The sequence below is a fragment of the Eschrichtius robustus genome, chromosome 8, assembly GCF_028021215.1.
Source record: "Eschrichtius robustus isolate mEscRob2 chromosome 8, mEscRob2.pri, whole genome shotgun sequence".
NCBI lineage: Eukaryota > Metazoa > Chordata > Mammalia > Artiodactyla > Eschrichtiidae > Eschrichtius > Eschrichtius robustus.
The window spans coordinates 122,979,648-123,005,603 of NC_090831.1; the positions used below are offsets into that span (position 1 = coordinate 122,979,648).

Here is a 25,956-nt window from a genome sequence, read left to right on the forward strand (position 1 = left end):
GAGAGTAGGAGGGAGAGCTGGATTCAGGACCAGCTTGGAGTGGCAGGTGCACAGAGGGTGGTGCCACCGGAATTATCAAAGTGAGAGTGTAGCAGTCTAGTAAAATCCTGACCAGAACTGTCTGCAAAGTTTACAGCCTGAAGCTTTCGTGTTACCTGATCCCAGGTGTGCACGTCAAACCCAGGTTGGCTGGATCTGCCTCTCAGGTGTTACATTCATTTAAAACTCTAATGGAATTTAAGACTTTCTAATAGAATTTAAAATTTTCTCAGGTTGGGAGCTTTCCAGTCTCAGTTCTAAGTGGCACTGAGATTTCTTTGTGTGTATCAACTAGATCGTGATTAAACATCACAGTATTTCAGGGGTGCCAGTGGGCAGCTCCTACTGTAGGGAACCCACCCCCGCCCGCCCTGTGGAATAGGAAGCGTCCAGTGCGGGCGTGCTCCCTGGCTCTGTGCTGCGTTCCAGCCCCATCTCCACCCATGTCCGTGTCCTGAAGTTCACGTCCCCCCCACCCCCCCCCCGCCCCCACCCCAGTCCTCTTGCTCTTTGTTCTGTTTGTACTTCATATGTTGTGTAGGTTTGCAGAGCTTTTAATTATGGAAAATAGAAACTACAGTGTAACTATCACTCAGCTTTTTTTTTCTGCAATATTTTAAAGTATATATCCAGCCGTTGTATCATTTCACCCACAAGAGTGTCTATCTGACGAGGATGGTGGGGGGTTTTGTTTGTTTGGTTTTAAACATGAGCCAGTAAACCGGGGTGCCAGTGCCTCACCCAGCCGAGAGCCGAACCTTCCAGGCAGTCCTCCCATTCTGTCAGGGGAGTGCGAGCCGTCTCTCCTGTGTTTTTTTTTTTTTTTTTTCTGTTTGTTTGTTTTTTGGGGATTTTCTTTTTTTTATTCAAACAGAAAGTCACAGAAATTATAATCATCCTCATCAGTTCACTCAGTCCCATGTAATTAATTTTTTTTCCATCTTGATCTTTTGTTAGCATTTTTATGAATTCATCAGTTTTCCATTAGAGTTCTGAAAATGCTTATTCATTCAGTTCAGCAGTATAGTCAGTTACCAGAAACCTGTACTTGTCAGTCTTTTCCATGAATTCCTTGAAGATGAAACCCTTTTATAGGAACATTTTTGCAAAAGCATCAGAGTACACCCAGAAGTGTCTGTAAATGACAAAAGGTTAAAGATTTGATGAACGTTCCTTATTTCTGAGATATACATTTTAAAGTAGTAACTAGAATTATGACTTACAACATTATACCAGAACATAAGATATTTAGAAATTTCATGTAATGTCTGAAACACTTATATTAACATATTTCCATACAAATAACCCAAAGAAAGTTTAGTATTAGTTGTTTTTTTTGTTTGTTTTTTTATACTGCAGGTTCTTATTAGTCATCAATTTTATACACATCAGTGTATACATGTCAATCCCAATCGCCCAATTCAGTACACCACCATCCCCACCCCACCGCGGTTTTCCCCCCTTGGTGTCCATACGTTTGTTCTCTACATCTGTGTCTCAACTTCTGCCCTGCAAACCGGTTCATCTGTACCATTTTTCTAGGTTCCACATACATGCGTTAATATACGATATTTGTTTTTCTCTTTCTGACTTACTTCACTCTGTATGACAGTCTCTAGATCCATCCACGTCTCAACAAATGACTCAATTTCATTCCTTTCTATGGCTGAGTAATATTCCATTGTATATATGTACCACAACTTCTTTATCCATTCGTCCGTCGATGGGCATTTAGGTTGCTTCCATGTCCTGGCTATTGTAAATAGTGCTGCAATGAACATTGGGATGCACGTGTCTTTTTGAATTATTGTTTTCTCTGGGTATATGCCCAGTAGTGGGATTGCTGGATCATATGGTAATTCTATTTTTAGTTTTTTAAGGAACCTCCATACTGTTCTCCGTAGTGGCTGTATCAATTTACATTCCCACCAACAGTGCAAGAGGGTTCCCTTTTCTCCACACCCTCTCCAGCATTTGTTGTTTGTAGATTTTCTGATGATGCCCATTCTAACTGGGGTGAGGTGATACCTCATTGTAGTTTTGATTTGCATTTCTCTAATAATTAGTGATGTTGAGCAGCTTTTCATGTGCTTCTTGGCCATCTGTATGTCTTCTTTGGAGAAATGTCTATTTAGGTCTTCTGCCCATTTTTGGATTTGGTTGTTTGTTTCTTTAATATTGAGGTGCAGGAGCTGTTTATATATTTTGGAGATTAATAATCCTTTGTCTGTTGATTCGTTTGAGAGTATTTTCTCCCATTCTGAGGGTTGTCTTTTCGTCTTGTTTATGGTTTCCTTTGCTGTGCAAAAACTTTTAAGTTTCATTGGGTCCCATTTATTTTTGTTTTTATATCCATTACTCTAGGAGGTGGATCAAAAACGATCTTGCTGTAATTTATGTCAAAGAGTGTTCTTCCTATGTTTTCCTCTAAGAGTTTTATAGTGTCCAGTCTTACATTTAGGTTTCGAATCCATTGTGAGTTTATTTTTGTGTATGGTGTTAGGGAGTGTTCTAATTTCATTCTTTTACATGTAGCTGTCCAGTTTTCCCAGCACCACTTATTGAAGAGACTGTCTTTTCTCCATTGTATATCCTTGCCTCCTTTGTCATAGATTAGTTGATCATAGGTGCATGGGTTTATCTCTGGGCTTTTTATCTTATTCCAATGATCTGTATTTCTGTTTTTGTGCCAGTACCCTATTGTCTTGATTACTGTAGCTTTGTAGTATAGTCTTAAGTCAGGGATCCTGATTCTTCCAGTTCGGTTTTTTTCCCTCAAGACTGCTTTGGCTATTCGGGGTCTTTTGTGTCCCCATACAAATTTTAAGATTTTTGATTCTAGTTCTGTAAAAAATGCCATTGGTAATTTGATAGGGATTGCATTGAATCTGTAGATTGCTTTGGGTAGTATAGTCATTTTCACAATATTGATTCTTCCAATCCAAGAACATGGTATATCTCTCCACCTGTTGGTATCATCTTTAGTTTCTTTCATCAGTGTCTTATAGTTTTATGCATACAGGTCTTTTGTCTCCCTAGGTAGGTTTATTTCTAGGTATTTTATTCTTTTTGTTGCAATGGTAAATGGGAGGGTTTCCATAATTTCTCTTTCAGATTTTTCATCATTAGTGTATAGGAATGCAAGAGATTTCTGTGCATTAATTTTGTATCCTGCAACTTTACCAAATTCATTGATTAGCTCTAGTAGTTTTCTGGTGGCATTTTTAGGATTCTCTATGTATAGTATCATGTCATCTGCAAACAGTGACAGTTTTATTTCTTCTTTTCCAATTTGTATTCCTTTTATTTCTTTTTCTTCTCTGATTGCCGTGGCTAGGACTTCCAAAACTAGGTTGAATAATAGTGGTGAGAGTGGACATCCTTGTCTCGTTCCTGATCTTAGAGGAAGTGCTTTCAGTTTTTCACCATTGAGAATGATGTTTGCTGTGGGTTTGTCATATATGGCCTTTATTATGTTGAGGTAGGTTCCCTCTATGCCCACTTTCTGGAGAGTTTTTATCATAAATGGGTGTTGAATTTTGTCAAAAGCTTTTTCTGCATCTTTCGAGATGATCATATGGTTTTTCTTCTTCAACTTGTTAATATGGTGTATCACATTGATTGATTTGCATATATTGAAGAATCCTTGCATCCCTGGGATAAATCCCACTTGATCGTGGTGTATGATCCTTTTAATGTGTTGTTGGATTCTGTTTGCTAGTATTTTGTTGAGGATTTTTGCATCTATATTCATCAGTGATACTGGTCTGTAATTTTCTTTTTTTGTAGTGTCTTTGTCTGGTTTTGATATCAGGGTGATGGTGGCCTCATAGAATGAGTTTGGGAGTGTTTCTTCCTCTGCCATTTTTTGGAAGACTTTGAGAAGGGTGGGTGTTAGCTCTTCTCTAAATGTTTGATAGAATTCACCTGTGAAGCCATCTGGTCCTGGACTTTTGTTTGTTGAAAGATTTTTAATCACAGTTTCAATTTCATTACTTGTGATTGGTCTGTTCATATTTTCTGTTTCTTCCTGCTTCAGTCTTGGAAGGTTATACCTTTCTAAGAATTTGTCCATTTCTTCCAGGTTGTCCATTTTATTGGCATAGAGTTGCTTGTAGTAGTCTCTTAGGATGCTTTGTATTTCTGCGGTGTCTGTTGCAACTTCTCCTTTTTCATTTCTAATTTTATTGATTTGAGTCCTCTCCCTCTTTTTCTTGATGAGTCTGGCTAATGGTTTATCAATTTTGTTTATCTTCTCAAAGAACCAGCTTTTAGTTTTATTGATCTTTGCTATTGTTTTCTTTGTTTCTATTTCATTTATTTCTGTTCTGATCTTTATGATTTCTTTCCTTCTGCTGACTTTGGGTTTTGTTTGTTCTTCTTTCTCTAGTTCCTTTAGGTGTAAGGTTAGATTGTTTACTTGAGATTTTTCTTGTTTCTTGAGGTAGGCTTGTATAGCTATAAACTTCCCTCTTAGAACTGCTTTTGCCGCATCATATAGGTTTTGGATCGTCGTGTTTTCATTGTCATTTGTCTCTAGGTATTCTTTGATTTCCTCTTTGATTTCTTCAGTGATCTGTTGGTTATTTAGTAACATATTGTTTAGCCTCCATGTGTTTATGTTTTTTACGTTTTTTTCCCTGTAATTCATTTCTAATCTCATAGTGTTGTGGTCAAAAAAGATACTTGATATGATTTCAATTTTCTTAAATTTATTGAGGCTTGATTTGTGACCCAAGATGTGATCTATCCTGGAGAATGTTGCGTGCACACTTGAGAAGAAAGTGTAATCTGCTGTTTTTGGATGGAATGTCCTATAAATATCAATTAAATCTATCTGGTCTATTGTGTCATTTAAAGCTTCTGTTTCCTTATTTATTTTCATTTTGGATGATCTGTCCATTGGTGTAAGTGAGGTGTTAAAGCCCCCCACTATTATTGTGTTACTGTCGATTTCCCCTTTTATGGCTGTTAGCAGTTGCCTTATGTATTGAGGTGCTCCTATGTTGGGTGCATATATATTTATAATTGTTATATCTTCTTCTTGGATTGATCCCTTGATCATTATGTAGTGTCCTTCCTTGTCTCTTATAACATTCTTTTTTTTTTTTTATTTATAAATTTATTTATTTATTTATTTATGGCTGTGTTGGGTCTTCGTTTCTGTGCGAGGGCTTTCTCCGGTTGCAGCGAGCGGGGGCCACTCTTCATCGCGGTGCGCGGCCCTCTCACTGTCGCGGCCTCTCCCGTTGCGGAGCGCAGGCTCCAGACACGCAGGCTCAGTAGTTGTGGCTCACAGGCCTAGCCGCTCGGCAGCATGTGGGATCTTCCCAGACCAGGGCTCGAACCTGTGTCCCCTGCATTGGCAGGCGGATTCTTAACCACTGCGCCACCAGGGAAGCCCCACGTTCTTTATTTTAAAGTCTATCTTATCTGATATGAGTATAGCTACTCCAGCTTTCTTTTGATTTTCATTTGCATGGAATATCTTTTTCCATCCCCTCACTTTCAGTCTGTATGTGTCCCTAGGTCTGAAGTGGGTCTCTTGTAGACAGCATATATATGGATCTGTTTTTGTATCCATTCAGTAAGCCTGTGTCTTCTGGTTGGAGCATTTAATCCATTCACGTTTAAGGTAATTATCGATACGTATGTTCCTATGACCATTTTCTTAAGTGTTTTGGGTTTGTTTTTGTAGGTCCTTTTCTTCTCTTGTGTTTCCCACTTAGAGAAGTTCCTTTAGCATTTGTTGAAGAGCTGGTTTGGTGGTGCTGAATTCTCTTAGCCTTTGGTTGTCTGTAAAGCTTTTGATTTCTCCATCGAATCTGAGTGAGATCCTTGCCGGGTAGAGTAATCTTGGTTGTAGGTTCTTCCCTTTCATCACTTTAAGTGTATCATGCCACTCCCTTCTGGCTTGTAGAGTTTCTGCTGAGAAATCAGCTGTTAACCTTATAGGAGTTCCCTTGTATGTTATTTGTCGTTTTTCCCTTGCTGCTTTCAATAATTTTTCTTTGTTTTTAATTTTTGTCAATTTGATACTATGTGTCTCGGCGTGTTTCTCCTTGGGTTTATCCTGTATGGGACACGCTGTGCTTCCTGGACTTGGGTGGCTGTTTCCTTTCCCATGTTAGGGAAGTTTTTGACTATAATCTCTTCAAATATTTCCTCTGGTCCTTTGTCTCTCTCTTCTCCTTCTGGGACCCCTATAATGTGAATGTTGTTGCGTTTAATGTTGTCCCAGAGGTCTCTTAGGCTGTCTTCATTTCTTTTCATTCTTTTTTCTTTATTCTGTTCCGCAGCAGTGAATTCCACCATTGTGTCTTCCAGGTCACTTATCCGTTCTTCTGCCTCAGTTATTCTGCTATTGATTCCTTCTAGTGTATTTTTCATTTCAGTTATTGTATTGTTCATCTCTGTTTGTTTGTTCTTTAATTCCTCTAGATCTTTGTTAAACATTTCTTGCATCTTCTCGATCTTTGCCTCTATTGTTTTTCTGAGGTCCTGGATCACCTTCACTATCATTATTCTGAATTCATTTTCTGGAAGGTTGCCTATCTCCACTTCATTTAGTTGTTTTTCTGGGGTTTTATCTTGTTCCTTCATCTGGTACATAGCCCTCTGCCTTTTCATGTTGTTTGTCTTTCTGTGAATGTGGTTTTTGTTCCACCGGCTGCAGGATTGTAGTTCTTCTTGCTTGTGCTGTCTGCCCTCTGGTGGATGAGGCTATCTAAGAGGCTTGTGTAAGTTTTCTGATGGGAGGGACTGGTGGTGGGTAGAGCTGACTGTTGCTCTGGTGGGAAGAGCTCAGTAAAACTTTAATCCGCTTGACTGTTGATGGGTGGGGCTGGGTTCCCTCCCTGTTGGTTGTTTGGCCTGAGGCAACCCAACACTGGAGCCTACCTGGGCTCTTTGGTGGGGCTAATGGCAGGCTCTTTGGTGGGGCTAATGGCAGACTCTGGGAGGGCTCACGCCAAGGAGTACTTCCCAGAACTTTTTCTGCCAGTGTCCTTGTCCCCCCACCCCCCGCCGGTGAGCCACAGCCCCACCCCCACCCCCCACACCCCCGCCTCTGCAGGAGACCCTGCAACACTAGCAGGTAGGTCTGGTTCAGTCTCCCCTGGGGTCACTGTTCCTTCCCCTGGGTCCCGATGCGCACACTACTTTGTGTGTGCCCTCCAAGAGTGGAGTCTCTGTTTCCCCCAGACCTGTCAAAGTCCTGCAATCAATTTCCACTAGGCTTCAAAGTCTGATTCTCTAGGAATTCCTCCTCCCGTTGCCAGACCCCCAGGTTGGGAAGCCTGACGTGGGGCTCAGAACCTTCACTCCAGTGGGTGGACTTCTGTGGTATAAGTGTTCTCCAGTCTGTGAGTCACCCACCCAGCAGTTATGGGATTTAATTTTACTGTGATTGCGCCCCTCCTACCGTCTCATTGTGGTTTCTCCTTTGTCTTTGGATGTGGGGTATCTTTTTTGGTGAGTTCCAGTGTCTTCCTGTTGATGATTGTCCAGCAGCTAGTTGTGATTCTGGTGTTCTCGCAAGAGGGAGTGAGAGCACGTCCTTCTACTCTGCCATCTTGGATCCTCCCATTAATATGGTTTTAAGACCATGCATTCATGACCTGAATAGTTCTGGAAACTATAGTCCAAAGTCAGGGTTTCGGCAGGGCCATGCTCCCTCCAAGCCATCAGGGGAGGATCCTTCCTTGCCTTCTAGCTTCTGGCAGCCCCAGGAGTTCCTTGGCTTTTCTCTCCTGTGTTTTTTGTTGGTTTTTTTTTTTAACTCTCATATGTAAAAATGGTATCATACAATATGAATTCCTCTGTCACTTTTTTCGCTCTAGACTTTTTCTAAAATTTATCTGTGTTGTAGTAGCCAAAGTTGATTTGTGTGTGGTCTATTGTGTGACTGTCCTACAGTTTGTGAATTTTCCTGTTGGTGAACTTGTGGGTTGTTTCTAGGTTTGTGTTTTTGTTCTCGTTCTTATAAGCATATGGCAAATGCATGTTTGCATATTTCTTGGTGTGCATAGGCAAACGTTCCTCTAGGTCTAAATCACTGTTTTATCATACATTTCATGTCTTACATGCCACACTGCAGGTGAAAGCCGGGGGTTCTGCATACTTTTAACCAAGTGTTAGAAAATAAGTAATTACTGAGTAATACCCAGGATCATTCACATTTTAATCAGATTTTAAATGTTACTAAATTAGAAAAGCTACATTTCGCCTTGTTTTATTTATTTATTTATTTATTTAAATTTATTTATTATTTATGGGTGTGTTGGGTCTTCGTTTCTGTGCGAGGGCTTTCTCTAGTTGCGGCAAGTGGGGGCCACTCTTCATCGCAGTGCGCGGGCCTCTCATTATCGCGGCCTCTCTTGTTGCGGAGCACAGGCTCCAGACGCGCAGGCTCAGTAGTTGTGGCTCACGGGCCTAGTTGCTCTGCGGCATGTGGGATCTTCCCAGACCGGGGCTCGAACCCGTGTCCCCTGCATTGGCAGGCAGATTCTCAACCACTGTGCCACTAGGGAAGCCCCTTGTTTTATTTTTTAACAGTGAATTTTAACTGTATTTTCATTTACTCTAATGCTTTATTTTTAGAAGATACTGTAACAGTTTAAGTCCATGGTTTGTTTTTATCTTTTTACATTTTTTCAAGAGCAGTCACCTAACTGAAGCAGCTGTGGTCTTTTTGAAGAACCCTGTTTCATGTATTCCTGTTACAACTCTGATCTGATTGATTTTGCTTTGTTTATTTAACACTGTTCAACATTGGCTCGTGCAAAAGTATCTGCTAAGTGTATTTGGTCTTAATTTATAGGAACAGAGGAAATTATCAGGACTGCATTAATAGACAAAGGTGGTATCTGGGTTTTTTTGAGTATTGGAGGTGAAATTGAGCAGGGGACACAATTCTTTTATTATTTTAAAATTTGCGGGTTCCTCCCCTAGAGTAGAAATGTAGTTACGTTCATTAAAGTCTTAACTTATATTCTTGTCTGTTCTGTATTTAGGACTTGTTGGGGGAATAATGTAACACATTAGGAGCGTGCACGGAGCTTAGCTGGTGAGACGTGGTCCAGTCCGAGGGCCATGCCCCTTCCCATAAATTGGAAGCCACCCTCTAGTGAAACCAGAGGCCTAGGTCCCCTTGTGTCTCCCCAGGGTCTCTCCCATCTCTGAACTAACCCCCCGTAGCTGCATTGTCTGTCCCCAATGACCCAGATTCCTACCCCAGTCCTCCCCGCCCTCCCTTCTTTCCCCACTTGGTTCTTCATGGAACCTTCTGGAGCCCAATTCCGGGAATGAGAAACTCCTCGGAAGCCCCTCTCCACAGGCCTTCGGCCTCCTTGCTCTTCCTCAGAGACTAAGGCCCCTGAAGCCGAGGTGTGGCCGTCGCTCTTCCCCCACATCCCATGGGCTCCCGTCGAAGGCAGTCTCGGGGCTCTGCTCGTCCCCCCGGTGCTGCCCGACTGCTCAGCCCGCCTGCAGCGGCCAGTGTGCCCTGTCACCCTGTCGCAGGCGACGTGGCCTTCGGTGCCTCCACCTCACTCACGTCAGCCCCTCTTGGGCCTGGCCTCCCAGCTGCGCCCCTCCCAGCCACAGCCCCCTGTCCTCCCGTCCCTCTGGAGAGAGGGCGAGGACACGCGGGCCTTTCCCGGCTGTCACATGCCCTTCCAGCCTCTTCACGCCTTCATGGCCAGAATTCCTAAAGATAGTCTGCATTTCTGTCCCTCCCAGCCCACTGCAGTTGGATTCCTCCTCTTAAAACCAGTGAAACCTGCCTTGCTCAGGTCCCCAGTGACTTACATAGAACTGAAGTCAGAAGCTACATTTCGTATACTGTCACGATGATGAAAATAACAGCTAGCATTTATCACACACTACGTTGACACATTCAACCCTGACCCTCATAGATATTAAGTGATTTACCCAAGATCATACAGGAAGTAAATGGCAGCGACCTCTTTAGGCCCAGCCAGCCATGGCCTTCTCTGGCCTCCAGGATAGGTCTCGTTGCTTTTGGCTGTAACTTTGCAGGTACAGACTCTGTGGGTTCCCCAGCATCTAGTCAGTTTCTAAATGTTCCTCAGGATTCAGTTTGGACGCATCTTTTTCTGTAATTTCTCTGATTAACTCTGGTTCCCAGACTCAAGTAGTGCCCATCAGAGATGAGCTCTCAAGCACCTCAGATTCACCAGGTCCAAAAGTAAACTATCTCCCGCCGTCTTCCCTCTGATGTGTTCTGTCCTGGTAAATGGTTCCATGGTCCATTTATCCTGTAGATACTCGTGGGTGTTTATCATACATGCTCGAAGTCAACAGAAGAGAAATCCATAGGAGGCTGCCTGTTGCAGTATTACTGACAACTGTTAAAAAGTCAACACCTAGAAGCTCTCTAGCAGGGCGCTAGTGTGATGAACAGTAGAATATTATATGCTCACAAAACCAGTGAGGCGTATTTCATTAAGTGAAGTGAGGTTTATCTCATTGTTAAATGCAAAAGTTGCAGAACAATGTGTGGTTGATCCCAAGAGAGTTAGGACCCTGTAGGGATCAGCACAGATTTACCTCCCCCCCCCCCTTTTTTTTACGTTATGTTGTTCCTTGAAACATTAGTGTTTTCTTGAAAATCCAGTCCTGAGATACGTTCAGGAAAAAATACGCTCTGGCCAAGTCAGTTTGAGTAGGAGATGCTTTATACTGTTTTCCTGATGGAAATTCATAAGACACATTCACTTATCAAGGCCTCTGAAGTCTTAAAGCAAAGAAAATATTTAGCTTCAGTAAAGCTAGCATTTCCCCAGATTCCCTCAGTGATCTGTTCAGTTGACGTTCCAGTCAGTGTCTGTAGATGGCTGTTATAAGTGCTCTTTTAAGAAAGCCCTTTCCTTACTAATGAAACTGTGAATTACTAATATCAAAGAGGATGTATTTTGCAGGATTCTTGGAGGTCATTTGGTTAGTTCACACTTGTACTCAACGAAGGAATCTTATGTACCATTAATCTTGAGAAACAGGCTGATTCGTTCACAATTTGAATTGTTAGAAAACTTGTTTAATATTGATTCTGTTGGCTTTCATATCCCTTTGGAACAGCAGTCACTTCCATGAGGCAAAGCCTTAAATAGACAACCTCCCTTCTGTTAGATGCTTTTGTTTATTTTGGCTCCTGGGTTCCGCTCTGTTATCTTACTTTCTGGGAGAGAGGAAGGTGAAGGGAGGGCGGGTGGGTGAGCAGTGCTGGTACTCATGCAGGCTTCTGAGCCAGGCTCTGGGGTGGGACGCTACAGCCGGGTCTGCCATCGGTTCTTGCCCTTGGTTGGCTGCGTTTTGTGCCTTGGTTTCCTGTGCTTGGGCCTGTGCTTCCAAATGGTGAAGTGGCAAATCTGCAGATTCTACCTCCGAAAACTTGAGTGTTCCTCCTGGATATTCATCACCGCAATTGGTAAACCCTGTGATGCCAGGGACCTACTGTAACAGAGTACTTTTGAAAACCACCCGATTTCCTAAGTGTATATTTCGTTTCGTTTTGTTTTTTGTTTTTAATATCTCTCGGCTTCTCGGACATCCTAAATTTTTTGGCTCTGTGATTGTGAATTATTGGGAAAATATTTTTAGCCCCTACCCCAAAGCCATTTATGCCTCTGACTTTTCATGAGGTCGGATTAAGATTATTGATCGTTTTTGATGGCCTGGTTATGAGATGGAGGGTATATGGTTTGTAAAGTGGTTTATTCCTGAAAATTCAACATTGACAGTTAAGCCAGTCTTTTTTTTTTTTTTGGTGAGGGGGCTGCGTTGGGTCTTAGTTGCTGCGTGCGTGGGCTTTCTCTAGTTGTGGCGAGCGGGAGCTACTCTTCGTTGTGGTGCGCGGGCTTCTCACTGCGGTGCCTTCTCTTGTTGCGGAGCACGGGCTCTAGGCGCGCGGGCTTCAGCAGTTGTGGCACGCAGGCTCAGTAGTTGTGGCTCGTGGGCTCTAGAGCGCAGGCTCAGTAGTTGTGGTGCACGGGCTTAGTTGCTCCGCGGCATGTGGGATCTTCCCGGACCAGGGCTCGAACCCGTGTCCCCTGCACTGGCAGGCAGATTCTCAACCACTGCGCCACCAGGGAAGCCCCTAAGCCAGTCTTTTATGGGCACCTCTATTATTGTACTTTATTACTCCAAACAGTTTTATAGTCTAGACACTGAGTGCTGCATAAACAGGTGAAATCCAGACACACAAACCCACTCACACCCCAAGGTGGAAACCTCCGTGAGCAAAGCATCTTGTGTCCATTTGGGCCCCACCCAGGTGCCCCGTCAGGGGAAGACTTGACTCCTGCGCATGGTCAGCAGGTGGCCTCCAGTTAGAGCCGCCCTGCCCGGCCCACTGCAGGGACTGAGCCAGCAGGAGCAGAAAGGCTGCCTCTGCAGCCCTGTGTGCCGTGACCAGGCAGTGCTGGGCACCCAGCTGCCTGCCAGGTGGGGACCACCTCACAGTTCCCTTCCTCCTCTGCCCGGTCCTGCTTCCTCCCCTGCCCCTCACAGGTGTCACCCCTAAGAAGCATCTTCCTCCCAAACTCTGTCCCAGCATCTGCTCCAGGGAGCCCAGCCTGAGACCCGCAGGTCAGCTGCTATCAGCATGTGACCTGATTTTTAGGACCTTTTTCTGATGTACTTATTTTTAACATTTCACTTTAGATTTAGTTTGTTGTAGTATAAATGATAAATGTTAAATATATAAATGTGAGGCTCACTGGGGGATATTAAAAATATAAGATAAGGTTATCCTCTTCAAACTTCTCAAGTAAGTCAATAAGGACATGGGAATTTTTGTGAATCTTGGATCAACTCTATATGAATTTTGGAATCTCAGTGGGGACAACTAGAAAAGGGGAGTGAGTAGTTTAAAAGGGAAAACAATAAAGCACCTAAAAGCAGGAGTAGAATACTTTGCTGATTTTTCAGCCTAGTCTCCATATGAGCTGAGATTTGCTGTGGCACCAGATTTCCACGTGTAGACCTAGACACAAAACGTGCGTAATAAAGTAGACTTGACATTTTAACATGAAAAGGTTGTTTTTGATCTTAGAATACCAGTGACTCTTGACAGAGTAAGCTTGTAACTGGAATCAGATGTACAGTATGAGGAAGAAAGAACACATTTGGGGGCTGGTGTTGAGTGAGGACAATGAGGTATTGTGGGGAAATCACTGACCGTTTTATTTGGTGTATCTTAACCTTGCCCCTGGGGCAGGGTTCGGGGTGAGGTTGGTATGACAAGTGCTACCCTGACTTTGTACTGCTCTGATATTCGCAGTGTTCTTAGTTTAAAAAGTCAGGCTTTTTTTTTTTTTTTTTTTCCAACCCAGCTTTCTTAAATTTCAAAATATTTAAATAGATTTAATATTGATATGATTAGGACTGGTTTGTTCTTTCAGACTATCAACTCTTTTCATTGGAGCTGTTTGGGTTTGTAAGATTAATAGATAACTGGTGAATCTGTTTGTTTGTGTTTTTTTCTTATGGCTCTGTTAGTGGTTTCCCTGTTTATTGACACCTTAAAAGTCAAAGAATCTGAAGTTCAGACTAGAGCGTTGGGGAGTACTGGCTTGAGAATCCAGAGCTCTGGCCTGGGGTCCTGCCACCTCCTAGCATTGTGTCCTTGATCAGCTCTGATTGCTTCTTTGAGTCCGTTTCTTCATCTGTAAAAGGAAGGGCCAGAACCATCTTTTAAGGTTAACCTCTAATCATCTGTGACTGTAATTGGCTCTTACGAGCAAACACTTTCGGCACAAACGCCCGGTACGTAAAGTTTCCAGTTTACAAGTGGGTTATATACCGAAGATGTGTATGCTAACCTCTTAGATGTTTTATTCCATGGCAGTGGCGTTATGGAAGTGGACCACGTCTGCTTTGATTTACTATTAACAGTAGCTAACCAGGGCAGAGGACAGTGCCTGGCACGGGGTTGCTTCCTACTAAATATTTGTTAGATAAATATTAATGGTCACTAAATTTCTATAACTCTCATAAGTGTTTAAAAACTGTGTTAAAATATGTATGCGTTTACAGTGACCAGGATAATATAAAACATGACTAAATGAAACAGCAAGAAGTAAATTTTAGCCTAAAATCTAGTGTTTGAAGGAAAAAGTTGAAAGGGAACAAGATAGAATGTGTGGAGATACTACAGGGGGATTTGGGGCGAGTTTAGATGCTCGATGATGCTGGTATTTCCTTATTTCTAAATCCTTTCAAAACATGTAACTCATCAATTCCTTAATTTACTCTCTCGTTTATTCATGCAAGACACTGATGGAGCTCTGCGCCTGCTCTGAAGCGGGCTCAGAGGCACTGTGGTGAGTGAAAGAGACGGCCTCTGTGCCTGGGGATCCTTCTCACCGGTACAGGGAGAGAGTCCCAGAAAAGACACAGCCGTGGAGCCTCGGCTCTGAGTGAGAGTTAAGACGGGGAAGGCCTGGAAATGGGCGAACCTGAACCTCGCCTGGGAGTTCCCTAGTGTGTCTCCTGTGGCTGGAAAAGAACTTGACGAAGAGGAGCTTTCCGGGAAGAAGCAGCAACAAGTGCACAGATGTTCAGGAGTGGAAAGGGGGCTGGCACGTCCAAGAAAGGCGGACGGAGTCTGTGTGGCTGTCCCCACGGGGGTGAAGGGGGAGTTTTGTAAGAGGCAAACGAGCAGGGAGATGTGGTTCTGCCATAGTAAGGATTTCTCCGCTTCAGGTGGCCTTTGCTCTCAGGATGGCAGCGTAGTCAGAGGGACAGTTTTAGACTCAACTGCCATGTGAAGAACAGATGGGGAGTGACATAAGTACTGGGAGGTATGGGAGTCCAGTTTAGACTATGAAAATAGTGGTCCAGGTAAGAGAGGACGGTGATGATTATTGGAAGAGGAAATAGAGATGAGTGAGTGGATTTGAAATGACCTTGAGAGTTAAAGTCTATAGCAGCTGAATGTGAAAGATGAGGGATAAGGCATTAGAATTATTCCCAGGTTTCTGGTGCGTGGGTACGTGGAGATGCCACTTACTAAGGTGGGCAGCGCTGGTGGAGAATGGAGGTTGGAGGAAGATCCTGAGTCTAGTTGTGGATCTGCTGGGTTTGAGACATAGGAGAAGATGTGAACTGGATACAGAGATAGGCCTGGAGTTCAGAGAAGAAGTCTGGGCTGGAGAGGAACGTTGTGAGTGACTGGCCTATGGAGGTTTGAAGAAAGAAGGGTTGATAACATCCCCATCCTACGCTTATGTGTCATAATTGAATGTACTTTTTTAAGGTACCCAGTTGAAATGATAAGGTGAGGTAAAGATAAAAATGGGGAAAGTCAAGGGACTTCCCTGGTGGGGCAGTGGTTAAAGCTCTGTGCTCCCAATGCAGGGGGCTCGGGTTCCATCCCTGGTCGAGGAACTAGATCCCACGTGTATGCCACAGCTAGGGAGCCCGCGTGCCGCAACTAAGACCCAGCACAACCAAATAAATAAATAAATAAAATTTTTAAAATGAGTTTAAAAAAATGGGGAAAGTTGAACATTTTTTTCAGTTGTTGGTAGAAATTAGAAGAGAAGAAAAGGAAGTAAATAGAGCATCTAGATGGGTCTGAGAAAGCTTACGATCTAAGGTAGAATTGACTGAATTGTGAGTCTGGGAAATTAAAGTGATAATTTCCCTTTAGGGAAAAACTAAGTGAGTGACAGCGAATGGAGTGTAGGTTTAAATAGGGGTGCTGTCAGGTGGCACTGCCAGTCTGCAGTGCCCTGATTCCTGTCACGTGGGGCGATAGTACGTACCATCCAAGGCAGAGGCAAGGCAGATTGAAATTATATTAGGAAACATTTGCCAAGCGGTTGCTGAGTCGTTAGTTTCTTAAAACTTGGGGATTCGTTCTTGTTAGACATCGTTATATTTCACATTTGGACATACCTATTTGAATGTATGACATAAAATATTTTCAGGATCAGGAATGGTGTCATGGTTGCATAAAATATTAAGTCCCATAGCTTAGGTTATAAATATTAGAGATGATTTATGCTTCCGAAGTTCAGACTTAATCCATATGCGTGACCTACATTGTCCTTAAATGTGCCTTAGCCTACGGAGAGCTCTATAATGCCGCTGAAGATGCAGGATGCACTGAATCCCTTGCAGACTTTGACAACCCATTCTTCCTGTTCCAGATACCATTTACCTCCCAACAATTATTTTTTGGAGCCATTAAAATAATTCAGTGTTTCCTAGTTTTGCACCAGAAATACTTGTTTAAAAACCTCCACATTTTGATGTGATGTACATAGACAATCCTTAAAGTATGTCTGTAATGTTTTGTATTGGGAAGTACTGACTTAACACAATATTGGATAGCTGAAGTTCTTTATCTGTGGATCCATAATCCTGAGGCATTATAAGTTGTATTTTGCAGTAGCTTCATACACTTAGAAATAATAGCCATTACCACTTGTCACGTGTTTACTATGTGTTAAATAGATTTGCCCCCATTTTGCAGGCTGGGAAATTGAGGCTTAGAGCAGTGAGAAGTTAAGTAACTTGCCCAAGACCACATATTTGTAGGTATGGAGCTGAGCTTCAAACCCGGGTCTCCCTAAATTCAGGGAACATTTTAAATTTTGGTAATTCTTGCCCAATTCCCTTCTGAGACGGGAGTGACCAGGCATTCACTGACGGTCCAGTGGTTAGGACTCGGCACTTTCACGGCCAGGGCCCAGGTTCAATCCCTAATTGCGGGGAACTAAGATCCCACGAGCCGCCAGGCGCGGCACCAAAAAGGTGGCGGGGGAGTGGGGCCGAGTGACCATTTCCCCTCACCTTCAGCCTCAACAACGTCTGCATTTCGCCAGATGCTAAGTGAAAAGTGTTTTAAATTCGCAGGTAACTAGTGAGATTGAATGTTTGGCTTTTTGTACTAGCTATTTTTGTTTCTCTTTCTGGAAATTTCCTTTGCCTTTTTTCCTTTGAGTTTGTCTTTCTAACTGTTACGTAGGTCAAGTAATATAGTTTAAGTTTTGATACCTTTAGAAGGCCTGCAAAGTAACATGTTGGTTGTGCTGTGTCCGTTTTACCCAGCTTTTCTTGTGAGCACTAATAGTCATAATGATTTTGAACTAAGCGTCTCCGTAAGCACACACAGACCATGTAATATGAGTGTGTTTCCACACAGAGAAACCCTCTCTGGATTAGAGTGGTACCTCCTGAGGCCTGCAGACTATTTCTGTCGTGCGGCAGGCATCCTATCCCACCCCCGCTCCCACCCCAACGCAGGATGTTGAAAAAGGATTAATTAGTTCCCTTTATTTCTTCTTCAGGTTTGCCTGCAATGAGATTTCATTCTCTGCCTTTAAAGGACGTCCTTTCTGAACTGCTGTGAATAGATTTGGAATGATACTGTATATTTTCATCTAATGGAGAAGTAGCTGTACCTTGAATAAGGATTGCTGCACTGGACGACTTCAGAATATTACTCAACAATGTCATCCAACAGGAGTCAGAATCCCCATGGACTGAAGCAGATTGGCCTTGACCAGATCTGGGACGACCTCAGAGCTGGAATCCAGCAAGTGTATACCAGACAAAGTATGGCGAAATCCAGATACATGGAACTCTACACGTATCCTCCTGCTTGAGCTGTGATTGATTTGCTTAGGATTTTGATTATTTACTGGTCTGATCTGTGAGTTGTTAGAAATTTTACGTCACGTCTTCTCTTCCAGTTCATCCTGTAATATAGGACTCGTCTTTTGCTTTAAAAGTTAACTCATTTACTCTTCTTTGTTTTGAGCAGAGGTGAAATTGGCTACTTGGTAGTCTAAAGCAGTGCTGTTCAGGACAGCAGCCTGTAGCGGCACGTGGCTGTTTACATTTGAAATCATTAGTCGTGGTAGCCGTGTTTTCAAGTGCTCAGTAGGTAATAGACTACTTTTATCATTGCAGGAAGTTCTGCTGGACAACGCTGGTTAAAGCCGGGGAGCATTGGTTTCTATGTTGTGCGGGGCTGCCTTCATGCTATGGGGGCAGAGTGGAATAGCTTGCATCAGAAACGGTCTGATCCACAAAGCTGTGTGTTTACTGTCTGGTCCTTTATGGGACAGGTTTGCTGAGTCCCGTCTAAAGGGTCACCACATAGAGCAAAAGTTGTGCTGTTATGGCCTTGTTTTACAAATAATGCGTTCAAGTGTTGCACTCACTGTTATGTGGTCCACGATGGGTGCAGGGGACCGCTGTGTGCTATGAAGGATATGTTGTCTTTTGTATGCAGTCGGCCCTCCTGATCCGCAGATGCGGAACTCCACCTGTGTGAGCCACTTTACATAAGGAACTTGAGCATCCGCGGGTTTTGGTATTGTTGGCGCGGAGGGTTCCTGGAACCTGTCCCCCACAGGTATCGAGGGACGCCTGTACTCCAAGACATACTATTTAACTTGTAGAGTTTCTTGATTCCGTTCAAATACAAGAAGTTGCAGTTTAAGCTAACTCACCAAAGAGCAGGTTGCCAGTTCAGTGGAGATTTAAGTAAATCTTTAATATGTATCAGTGATTGTCAAACTTGGTTATGCGATATTCCAGTATGCCCTCAACTATGCTAATGTTTGATAATCTGAAAAAATTAACATTAATTTAAATAGATATGAAACTATATGTCTATCTCTACATTTAAACCTTACTGTAGGTATGTACAGATATTCATAAATGTGTATATACTTACACTGTAGAATACTTTTTAAAAAACAGCTTTAGGGGCTTCCCTGGTGGCACAGTGGTTGAGAATCTGCCTGCTAATGCAGGGGACACGGGTTCGAGCCCTGGTCTGGGAAGATCCCACATGCCGCGGAGCAACTGGGCCCGTGAGCCACGATTACTGAGCCTGTGCTCCGCAACAAGAGAGGCCACGATAGTGAGAGGCCCGCGCACCGCGATGAAGAGTGGCCCCCGCTTGCCACAACTGGAGGAATCCCTCGCACAGAAACGAAGACCCAACATAGTCAAAAATAAATAAATAAATAAATAAAATTAACAGATTTAAAAAAAAATATATATATATATATTTTTTAAAAAAAAACAGCTTTAGTGAAATATAATTCACATACCCAAAAAACTCACCCCTTTTTAAGTGTACAATGCAGCAGTTTTTAGTATAGTCCCATGTTGTGCAAGCGTAACCGCTGTCTAAATTTAGAGTATTTCATCACCGTCCTGCCCCCCCACCCCCACCCCAAAGAAACTCTGTACCCATATTAGCAGTCACTTCCCATTCTGTCCTCCCCCAGGTCCTGGCAACTGCTAACCTACTTTCTGTCTCTGTGAATTTGCCTGTTCTGGACATTTCACATAAATGGAATCACACAGTGTCTGGCCTTTGTGATTGGCTTCTTTCGCTTAGCATAATGTCTTCAGGCTTCATCCTTGTAGCACGTGTCAGCACATCATTCCTTTTTACGTCTGAGTTGAATGCATATTCCATATTTTGTTTATCCATCAGTAATGGATATCTGGGTTGTTTCTGCTTTTTGGCTATTATGAATATTGTATATGAGTTTCTGTGTGGACATGTGTTTTTAATTCTCTTAGATATATATGCAGGAGTGGAACTGCTGGGTCGTGATATGTAGAAAACTTTTAAGGACAGTAGAACCTTTGCAAATGAGAGGATGTTGACCCACTCAAGAGGGTTGTGGCTTGCTAGGTATGATCGTTGTTGTTGTAGTTGTTTTTTAAATTCTTGTAAGAGATATAAAGCTGGTGATTCCAGTTGTGAGACGATAAGGCACTTAGTTGGATTCCTGGTGTGCAAACAACAGGGGAGCACTAGTGTAGACATCATGGAAATTTAGCTGCTGGTTTGTCTCTGGGGAGTTTATTAGTTGTAATTTTTGACCAGCTCAGGTTGGTCCTTAGCCCAATCAAATGTTTTGCTCTTAGAACTCTGAGAAAGTAGAGACTTGTCTGCTTGCTGCAATTACTAAATTCTTTTATTCTACAAATAATTATAATTTTTAGTTCTGATACCTTCAATTTTAATTTTTTTTAGGAATACTACTACTCTTAAATTGAGTATTATTTGAGTATTATCCTTCCAATTTGAGTATTGAGTATTATCCTTCCAGTTTTGTCTGAGAAAATAATAACTGCATATATTTAATAAGAGTGGAGAGTCTGAACTGAGTCTACACAAGCATCTGACTTTAATTCTTTAGATATTATGAAATAATATCTATGAAATCAGAGCTACCATTTGAGTCCTGTGTGTCAGACATTGTGCTAAGAACCATCTACGTGTTATTTAAGGCTTATATCACCCACGGGGGTTGGTGGTAGTAGCCCTCCTCTAGTGCTGTCAGAAACCTGATCTCCAAAACGCAAGTAACCTGCCTAGTTGTTATAGCGAGCATTGGGCAGTGATGATGCCTGTCTAAAATTCTTAGTAGCCTGAATCTAGAAACTGCCTTTATCCACTCACTACATGGCCTTCAGATTTTGTATGTGAATGAATCACTGTTCGCAAAGTATTTTCTATATTTTTCTTACGAAGTTCCAAAGAAGAGGCTTTGATCAACTCTTAATTATTAACTTTTAGGATACAGATGAAACAGAATGTCTATTTGCATTTATTAATTTAATTACTGAAAATCATAAAATTTTATTCCCCCCTTTACCTGCATTTTTAACATCAGTGTTATTTTCCTAAGTAGAAGACGTTGAGTCATCTGACACAGTTTTCTAGAACACATCTACACTTCCATTTCAGTTATTTAACATACAGTATTTTTGGAAACTGTGTGTCGCCCTACCGCAGTTTTATCCCAGCCTCAGTTTACATAACACTATTTTTAAAAGTTTTCTCTTTCGGGTGTATGTTCAGCCTCCCATGTAACCGCTTAACTGCATTGCCCTTTAAAATAATCTCCCCCAGGCCGGTCTCCAGTGACAGATGATTTAACACTTTGGATTGTGGGGTTGTGTTTCAGGCTGGGAGGTACTGTCGGTCCCAGGAAGAAGGAGCAGACTGTGCATCTCCCTGCTGTAGTGTCACCCTTCAGAGTCCTGGCCTTATTAGCAGGAGCTGGTGAGGGAGAGTGGGTCAGAACCGGAGGAGACGGAAACTGCCTGAGAGAAAAATGAGGGATCCTTTCCCCATAACTGTAGCCAGTAGCTAAATAGCTAGATTTTTAACCCTTCGTTCATCCTGGAGAACCACGTGACATGTTTTCTAGAGAAAAATAACCTACTTCTGGATGTGAAACAGATACTCTTTGAGCTTTTAGGAACCTCTGGCATTTATTGGTGCTATATAACAAGAAGGTGGGTTATTATACAGCATAAACATTTTTCTTGATTTTTCAACTCAAAATGGCAAAGGAAAGAGAAGGGAACTTGGGGAAAGAAGAAAAAAAAAAAGTCCCAGAGCATCTACAGTCAGAAAGATCTAGTTCAATTAACTTTGTTTCTGGCCATTTCACAAACATTTCCTTTTTCTTCTAAAGTTTAGCCTGAAGCTCTTGCTCCCCGCTGTATGTCTGTGCAGCACTTATATTCAGTTCTGATTTTCTATGACGCCTTAGGTACGTAGAGTTACAATGCAGCAACTTTTTTTTCTTTTTCTTTTTTCTTTTTTTTGCAGTAAAATATAGGAGTACATTCTCTGCCGGTGGGTAAATAATAGTAGGTTTCCTTTCTCTTGAACTTGAAATAGGTAATGAAGTTTCCTTTTCAGTTTCTTGACACCGGTATGTTCCCGGTGCCATGCCCAGCTCAGAGAGCAGGCCTGGGTCCTGACTCGCAGGCAGATGTTGGTGAATGGAGTGCAGCGTGACGAGGGGACCCCTGTGGCATAACCGAGAGCAGCCGGTCTGGTCTAGTCTAGTCTAGACATCAGGCCACCTGGTTAAGTTTGTTGGTTTTGCTAGGCCCCAGGTCCACCTGCTTCTCACTTCCAGGTCAAAATTCTTTTGTTCTGAAGTCGTTATTCACCTCAAATCATAATTGTAGCTTCCCTTGGAGTCAGTTTAAACTTCCATGTTGATGTCTTTCTCTTTTTTTCTCTCTGCCTGCGTTAGCTCTCAGAAACTTAAACGTGGCTGTTTCTCTCCCTGTAGCGCTGTGAGCTGAATTAGTCTATTCTGTTTTCTTAGCCAAGTTCTTTTTCCCGGACCAGTACACTAAGGATCACGTTCCTGTTTCCTAGCCTTGACTGCACCTCTCAGTAAGTTGTAACACAAGTGCATTCAGAATTCAGTTAATCTCTGTCCCGATACTCTGTGACAAAGTCCACCATCACCGGGGCTGGGGCACTTTTTCACCCAGGCGAGTCTGCTGGGCCCCCGGCAGCCTGCAACGTAGGCCTTGCAGGGTTGACACGCCAGGATGTGCCGGGCCTGCTGCAGCTCATCCCCTGCCAGCTGGGCCGTCGTGTCACTGCCGCCGTCACTACGCTCAGGTCGCAGGCTCCCCTGCAGGAGCTGTGGATGCAGGGCCACTATTCCAGGTGGCGGCCTTTCTTCTTGGCCTGCCTGCTCCAGAGTTCTCTTTCCTTTATAGAAACTCAGTCTTGTAGAAAAGCGAATCAAACAGAAAGAGTCACAAATTGTTTTCACGGTAGATGAATGATGGTCCGTGTCCATGCAGTGAAGGTATTTGGACATTTTTCATCTTGTATACTTTTTATTCAGGAGTCTTACATTCATCTGATTTTGCTCACCTAATGAGCATGGCTTACAGCAAATAAACCTAAATGTACAGAAGTATTTTTTCCAAATGTATGCCACTGTTCATACATATATATGTCCGTACTTTTAGAGTATGGTTCTGAAGGATGTAACTGGTTCACAGAAGGAGGAAATGCAAATGGTCAGTAAGCATATAGGAAAATTTTCAACCTCTTAATTATTAAAGAAATGAAGAATTAAAAAAATTTTTAACTTATCATGTTGAAAACATTTTTAAAGAAATGGTCGTAGCCAGTGTGGGCCAGAGTGAAGGGAGCTGGAGCCCCTGCAGTCAGGTTGGGAGTGTTAGTTTGCTATGATCTTTCTGGAGAAATTTAGAAATATAAAGACATAAAAATGTGCTTTGGTCCGGTGATTTTTTAACTTTTAACTCTGTCCTAAGGAAATAGTTGTGTCCAAATTGTATGTGCAAGGCTGTTCGGAATACTTTAATAATAGGAAACAACGGAAAACAACCTCAACCTTCAACATTAAGGACTTGGTATAAAATAGCCATAAACAGCCATTAAAAATTCATTGAAGACTATTCACTGACATGTAATAATGTTCGTAGTAACGGGGAAAGCAGGGTAGGAAGCGGTCTGTGTGCTGTGAACCCTCACGGCATCCTCTCTGCTTTTGAAAAGATTTCCGTAGTATCGAAAGCGGCTATCCGTATGTATTGGGCTTATAGATGATTTAAAACAAAAAAAACTGATCTGTGCTTTCTAGATTTTCAGTATAGAACATGCATTTTAAAATACAGTTATTTAGTTTTTGCTGGTTTTCCTTATGCAAATATGGGTCCTAGTTATTATACTTACTTGCAAAATTCTACCTTTCGTTACTGACATCGTACTATTAAAATAGTTTATGGGATTGAGAAATTGTATCTATCTTTGAGAGAGAACCCACAGAAATAATTATATTGCATAGTTGTCTCTAGAAGCAACTTTTTTGGTTTATTAGTATAAATATGGTATGTTCAGCTTTTTTCTTCTAAATCTGATTCATAGTGTGTATACTTAGAGCACGTTGAGCATTGTTAAAACAAATTTTTTTTTATAACTATATTTTTCTTCCCTCTCTTTGTTTGCCAAGTGCTATTTAAATTTATTTATTTCTTTTTATTTTTGGCTGTGTTGGGTCTTCGTTTCTGTGCAAGGGCTTTCTCTAGTTGCGGCGAGCGGGGGCCACTCTTCATCGCGGTGCGCGGGCCTCTCACTGTCGCGGCCTCTCTTGTTGCGGAGCACAGGCTCCAGACGCGCAGGCTCAGTAGTTGTGGCTCACGGGCCCAGTCGCTCCGCGGCATGCGGGATCCTCCCAGATCAGGGCTCGAACCCGTGTCCCCTGCATCGGCAGGCAGACTCCCAACCACTGCGCCACCAGGGAAAATCCCTAAGACAAATTTTATAGTTAATCATAGTCCATTGCATGGAGTCTCTGCCTTGGAAATAAATGTGAACGTATTTGCTTCTTGTGGGATTTTCCTTTTCAAAGCTGTACCCACCACAGCCTAGAGAGAACTTGATCCTTCTATAAGTTCACAGACGACAGTGCAGGATGGCGGGCAGGCCTGCCGCTCCTCCCAGTGGGTACAGGCGGAACGTTTGCTGACACGAAGATGGGAAGTATTTTCAACACAACTTTCAGTGCAGAGCCTTTCCACATGATTTTAATACAAGTAATTGCTTAAATTTCCACTAAGTTCAGTTGGATAAGAAGTGGTAGTAGAAAGTGGTTCTGTTCTGTTTAGTTTTGCTTCTTTAATTGACTTTTCTTTTAGAAAATGAAAATGGCTTGAGTTTGGTAGTAACTAAAAGTCACAAATTGATTCCCCAGATGTGTTGACTTTATGTAGACGGCCTGGTGCTGTGTGGTAACAGACAGTGGGGGCATCTGCCTTATCCTAAAGCATTTTCAGGCTCCCTTGGCCGCACAGCTGGGACAGCGTGTCATCACACGCGGCACCTGGGATGACAGCGGTGGGGCGGGCACCCAGGAGATGGCTGCATGTCACCCGACCCCTTTCGCGGTGACTTATCCCAACCAATCATGCAAAAAGTGTGTTTTGGCAAATGATGGAGCAGTTCTAGGATACGGAGGAGTCGTAGGCCCGTTTCGGAGGCAGAACCAGGCTCGGCTCTTGAACGCCAAGTGCTGCCAGGCCACCGTGCCATCCTGGCCGCCTGCAGACAGAGACCCCAGGTGTCTGCCTAGGGTCCCACTTACTGCCCGCCTCTGCCCGTGTTGCCAAAGGAACTCTTCCAGGGAACCTTTTGAAAACAAGCACAAAGTTTTAAAAGTCAGATAACGTGGGTTTGTCAGGCTCTCGCTGACCTAGTGTAAAACAACCAACCCAGTGACTGCTGAAGGAAACTTCTATTTAATTGCCTGTTAGGTTTTTAGTTTACTTTTACCTCTTGGGGTTTTTTTTTTCCCGTATTTCCTCTTAATTGCCATATTTAACTTTTCTTCGTATTCTATTTTGTTTTTGCTTTAAAAATCATTTTAGACCTGACCATTTTACTTTTAAATCTGAGTCATATTTACTGAGTTTTTACAGTCATCACTTAGAGTCAATGACTTGCTGACACACAGCTGCCCATGTTGGAAGGGCGGGTGGTACAGGTGGACTTGGAGGGTGGCGGGGGGCTGCAGGAGGAGCCCCCGCTTCAGCCAGAAACCTGAGGTCAGTGGTTTCCCGCAGTGGAATGAACCACCCCCAGCAATCGCGGGCCACGCCCCTTCCAGAGCCCTCTCAGGCCTGGATGGTCCTCCCCGTCCAGGTGACACGCGGGACGTACCAGTGATGTGTGTGGAGGGCCGGTCCCCTGCACAGACGACTTCTCCCTGCAGCTTCTTTTTTTTTTTAATTAAAAAAATTTTTTTATTTTTTTTTTGGTTGCGTTGGGTCTTCGTTGCTGCACGCGGGCTTTCTCTAGTTGCGGTGAGCGGGGGCTACTCTTCATTGCGGTGCACGGGCTTCTCATCACGGTGGCTTCTCTTGTTGCGGAGCACGGGCTCTCGGCACCGGGGCTCAGTAGTTGCGGCACGCAGGCTCAGTAGTTGTGACTCGCGGGCTCTAGAGCACAGGCTCAGTAGTTGTGGCTCGCAGGCTCTAGAGCACAGGCTCAGTAGTTGTGGCACACGGGCTTCGTTGCTCCGCGGCATGTGGGATCTTCCCAGACCAGGGCTCGAA

At 43.1% G+C, this 25,956-nt stretch overlaps 1 protein-coding gene across 4 annotated transcripts in view; it reads left to right on the plus strand.

Annotated features, from left to right (window-relative positions):
- The window catches only part of CUL1 (cullin 1), a 109,779-nt gene that overhangs the window by 23,328 nt on the left and 60,495 nt on the right, over nucleotides 1–25,956 (plus strand). For all 4 annotated transcript variants that reach the window (XM_068549616.1, XM_068549615.1, XM_068549613.1 and 1 more), the window contains exon 2: nucleotides 17,361–17,662. In XM_068549616.1, coding sequence (XP_068405717.1) covers nucleotides 17,523–17,662 — 140 coding nt within the window. In that variant the 5' untranslated portion in view covers nucleotides 17,361–17,522. The remainder of the gene's footprint in view (nucleotides 1–17,360; nucleotides 17,663–25,956) is intronic.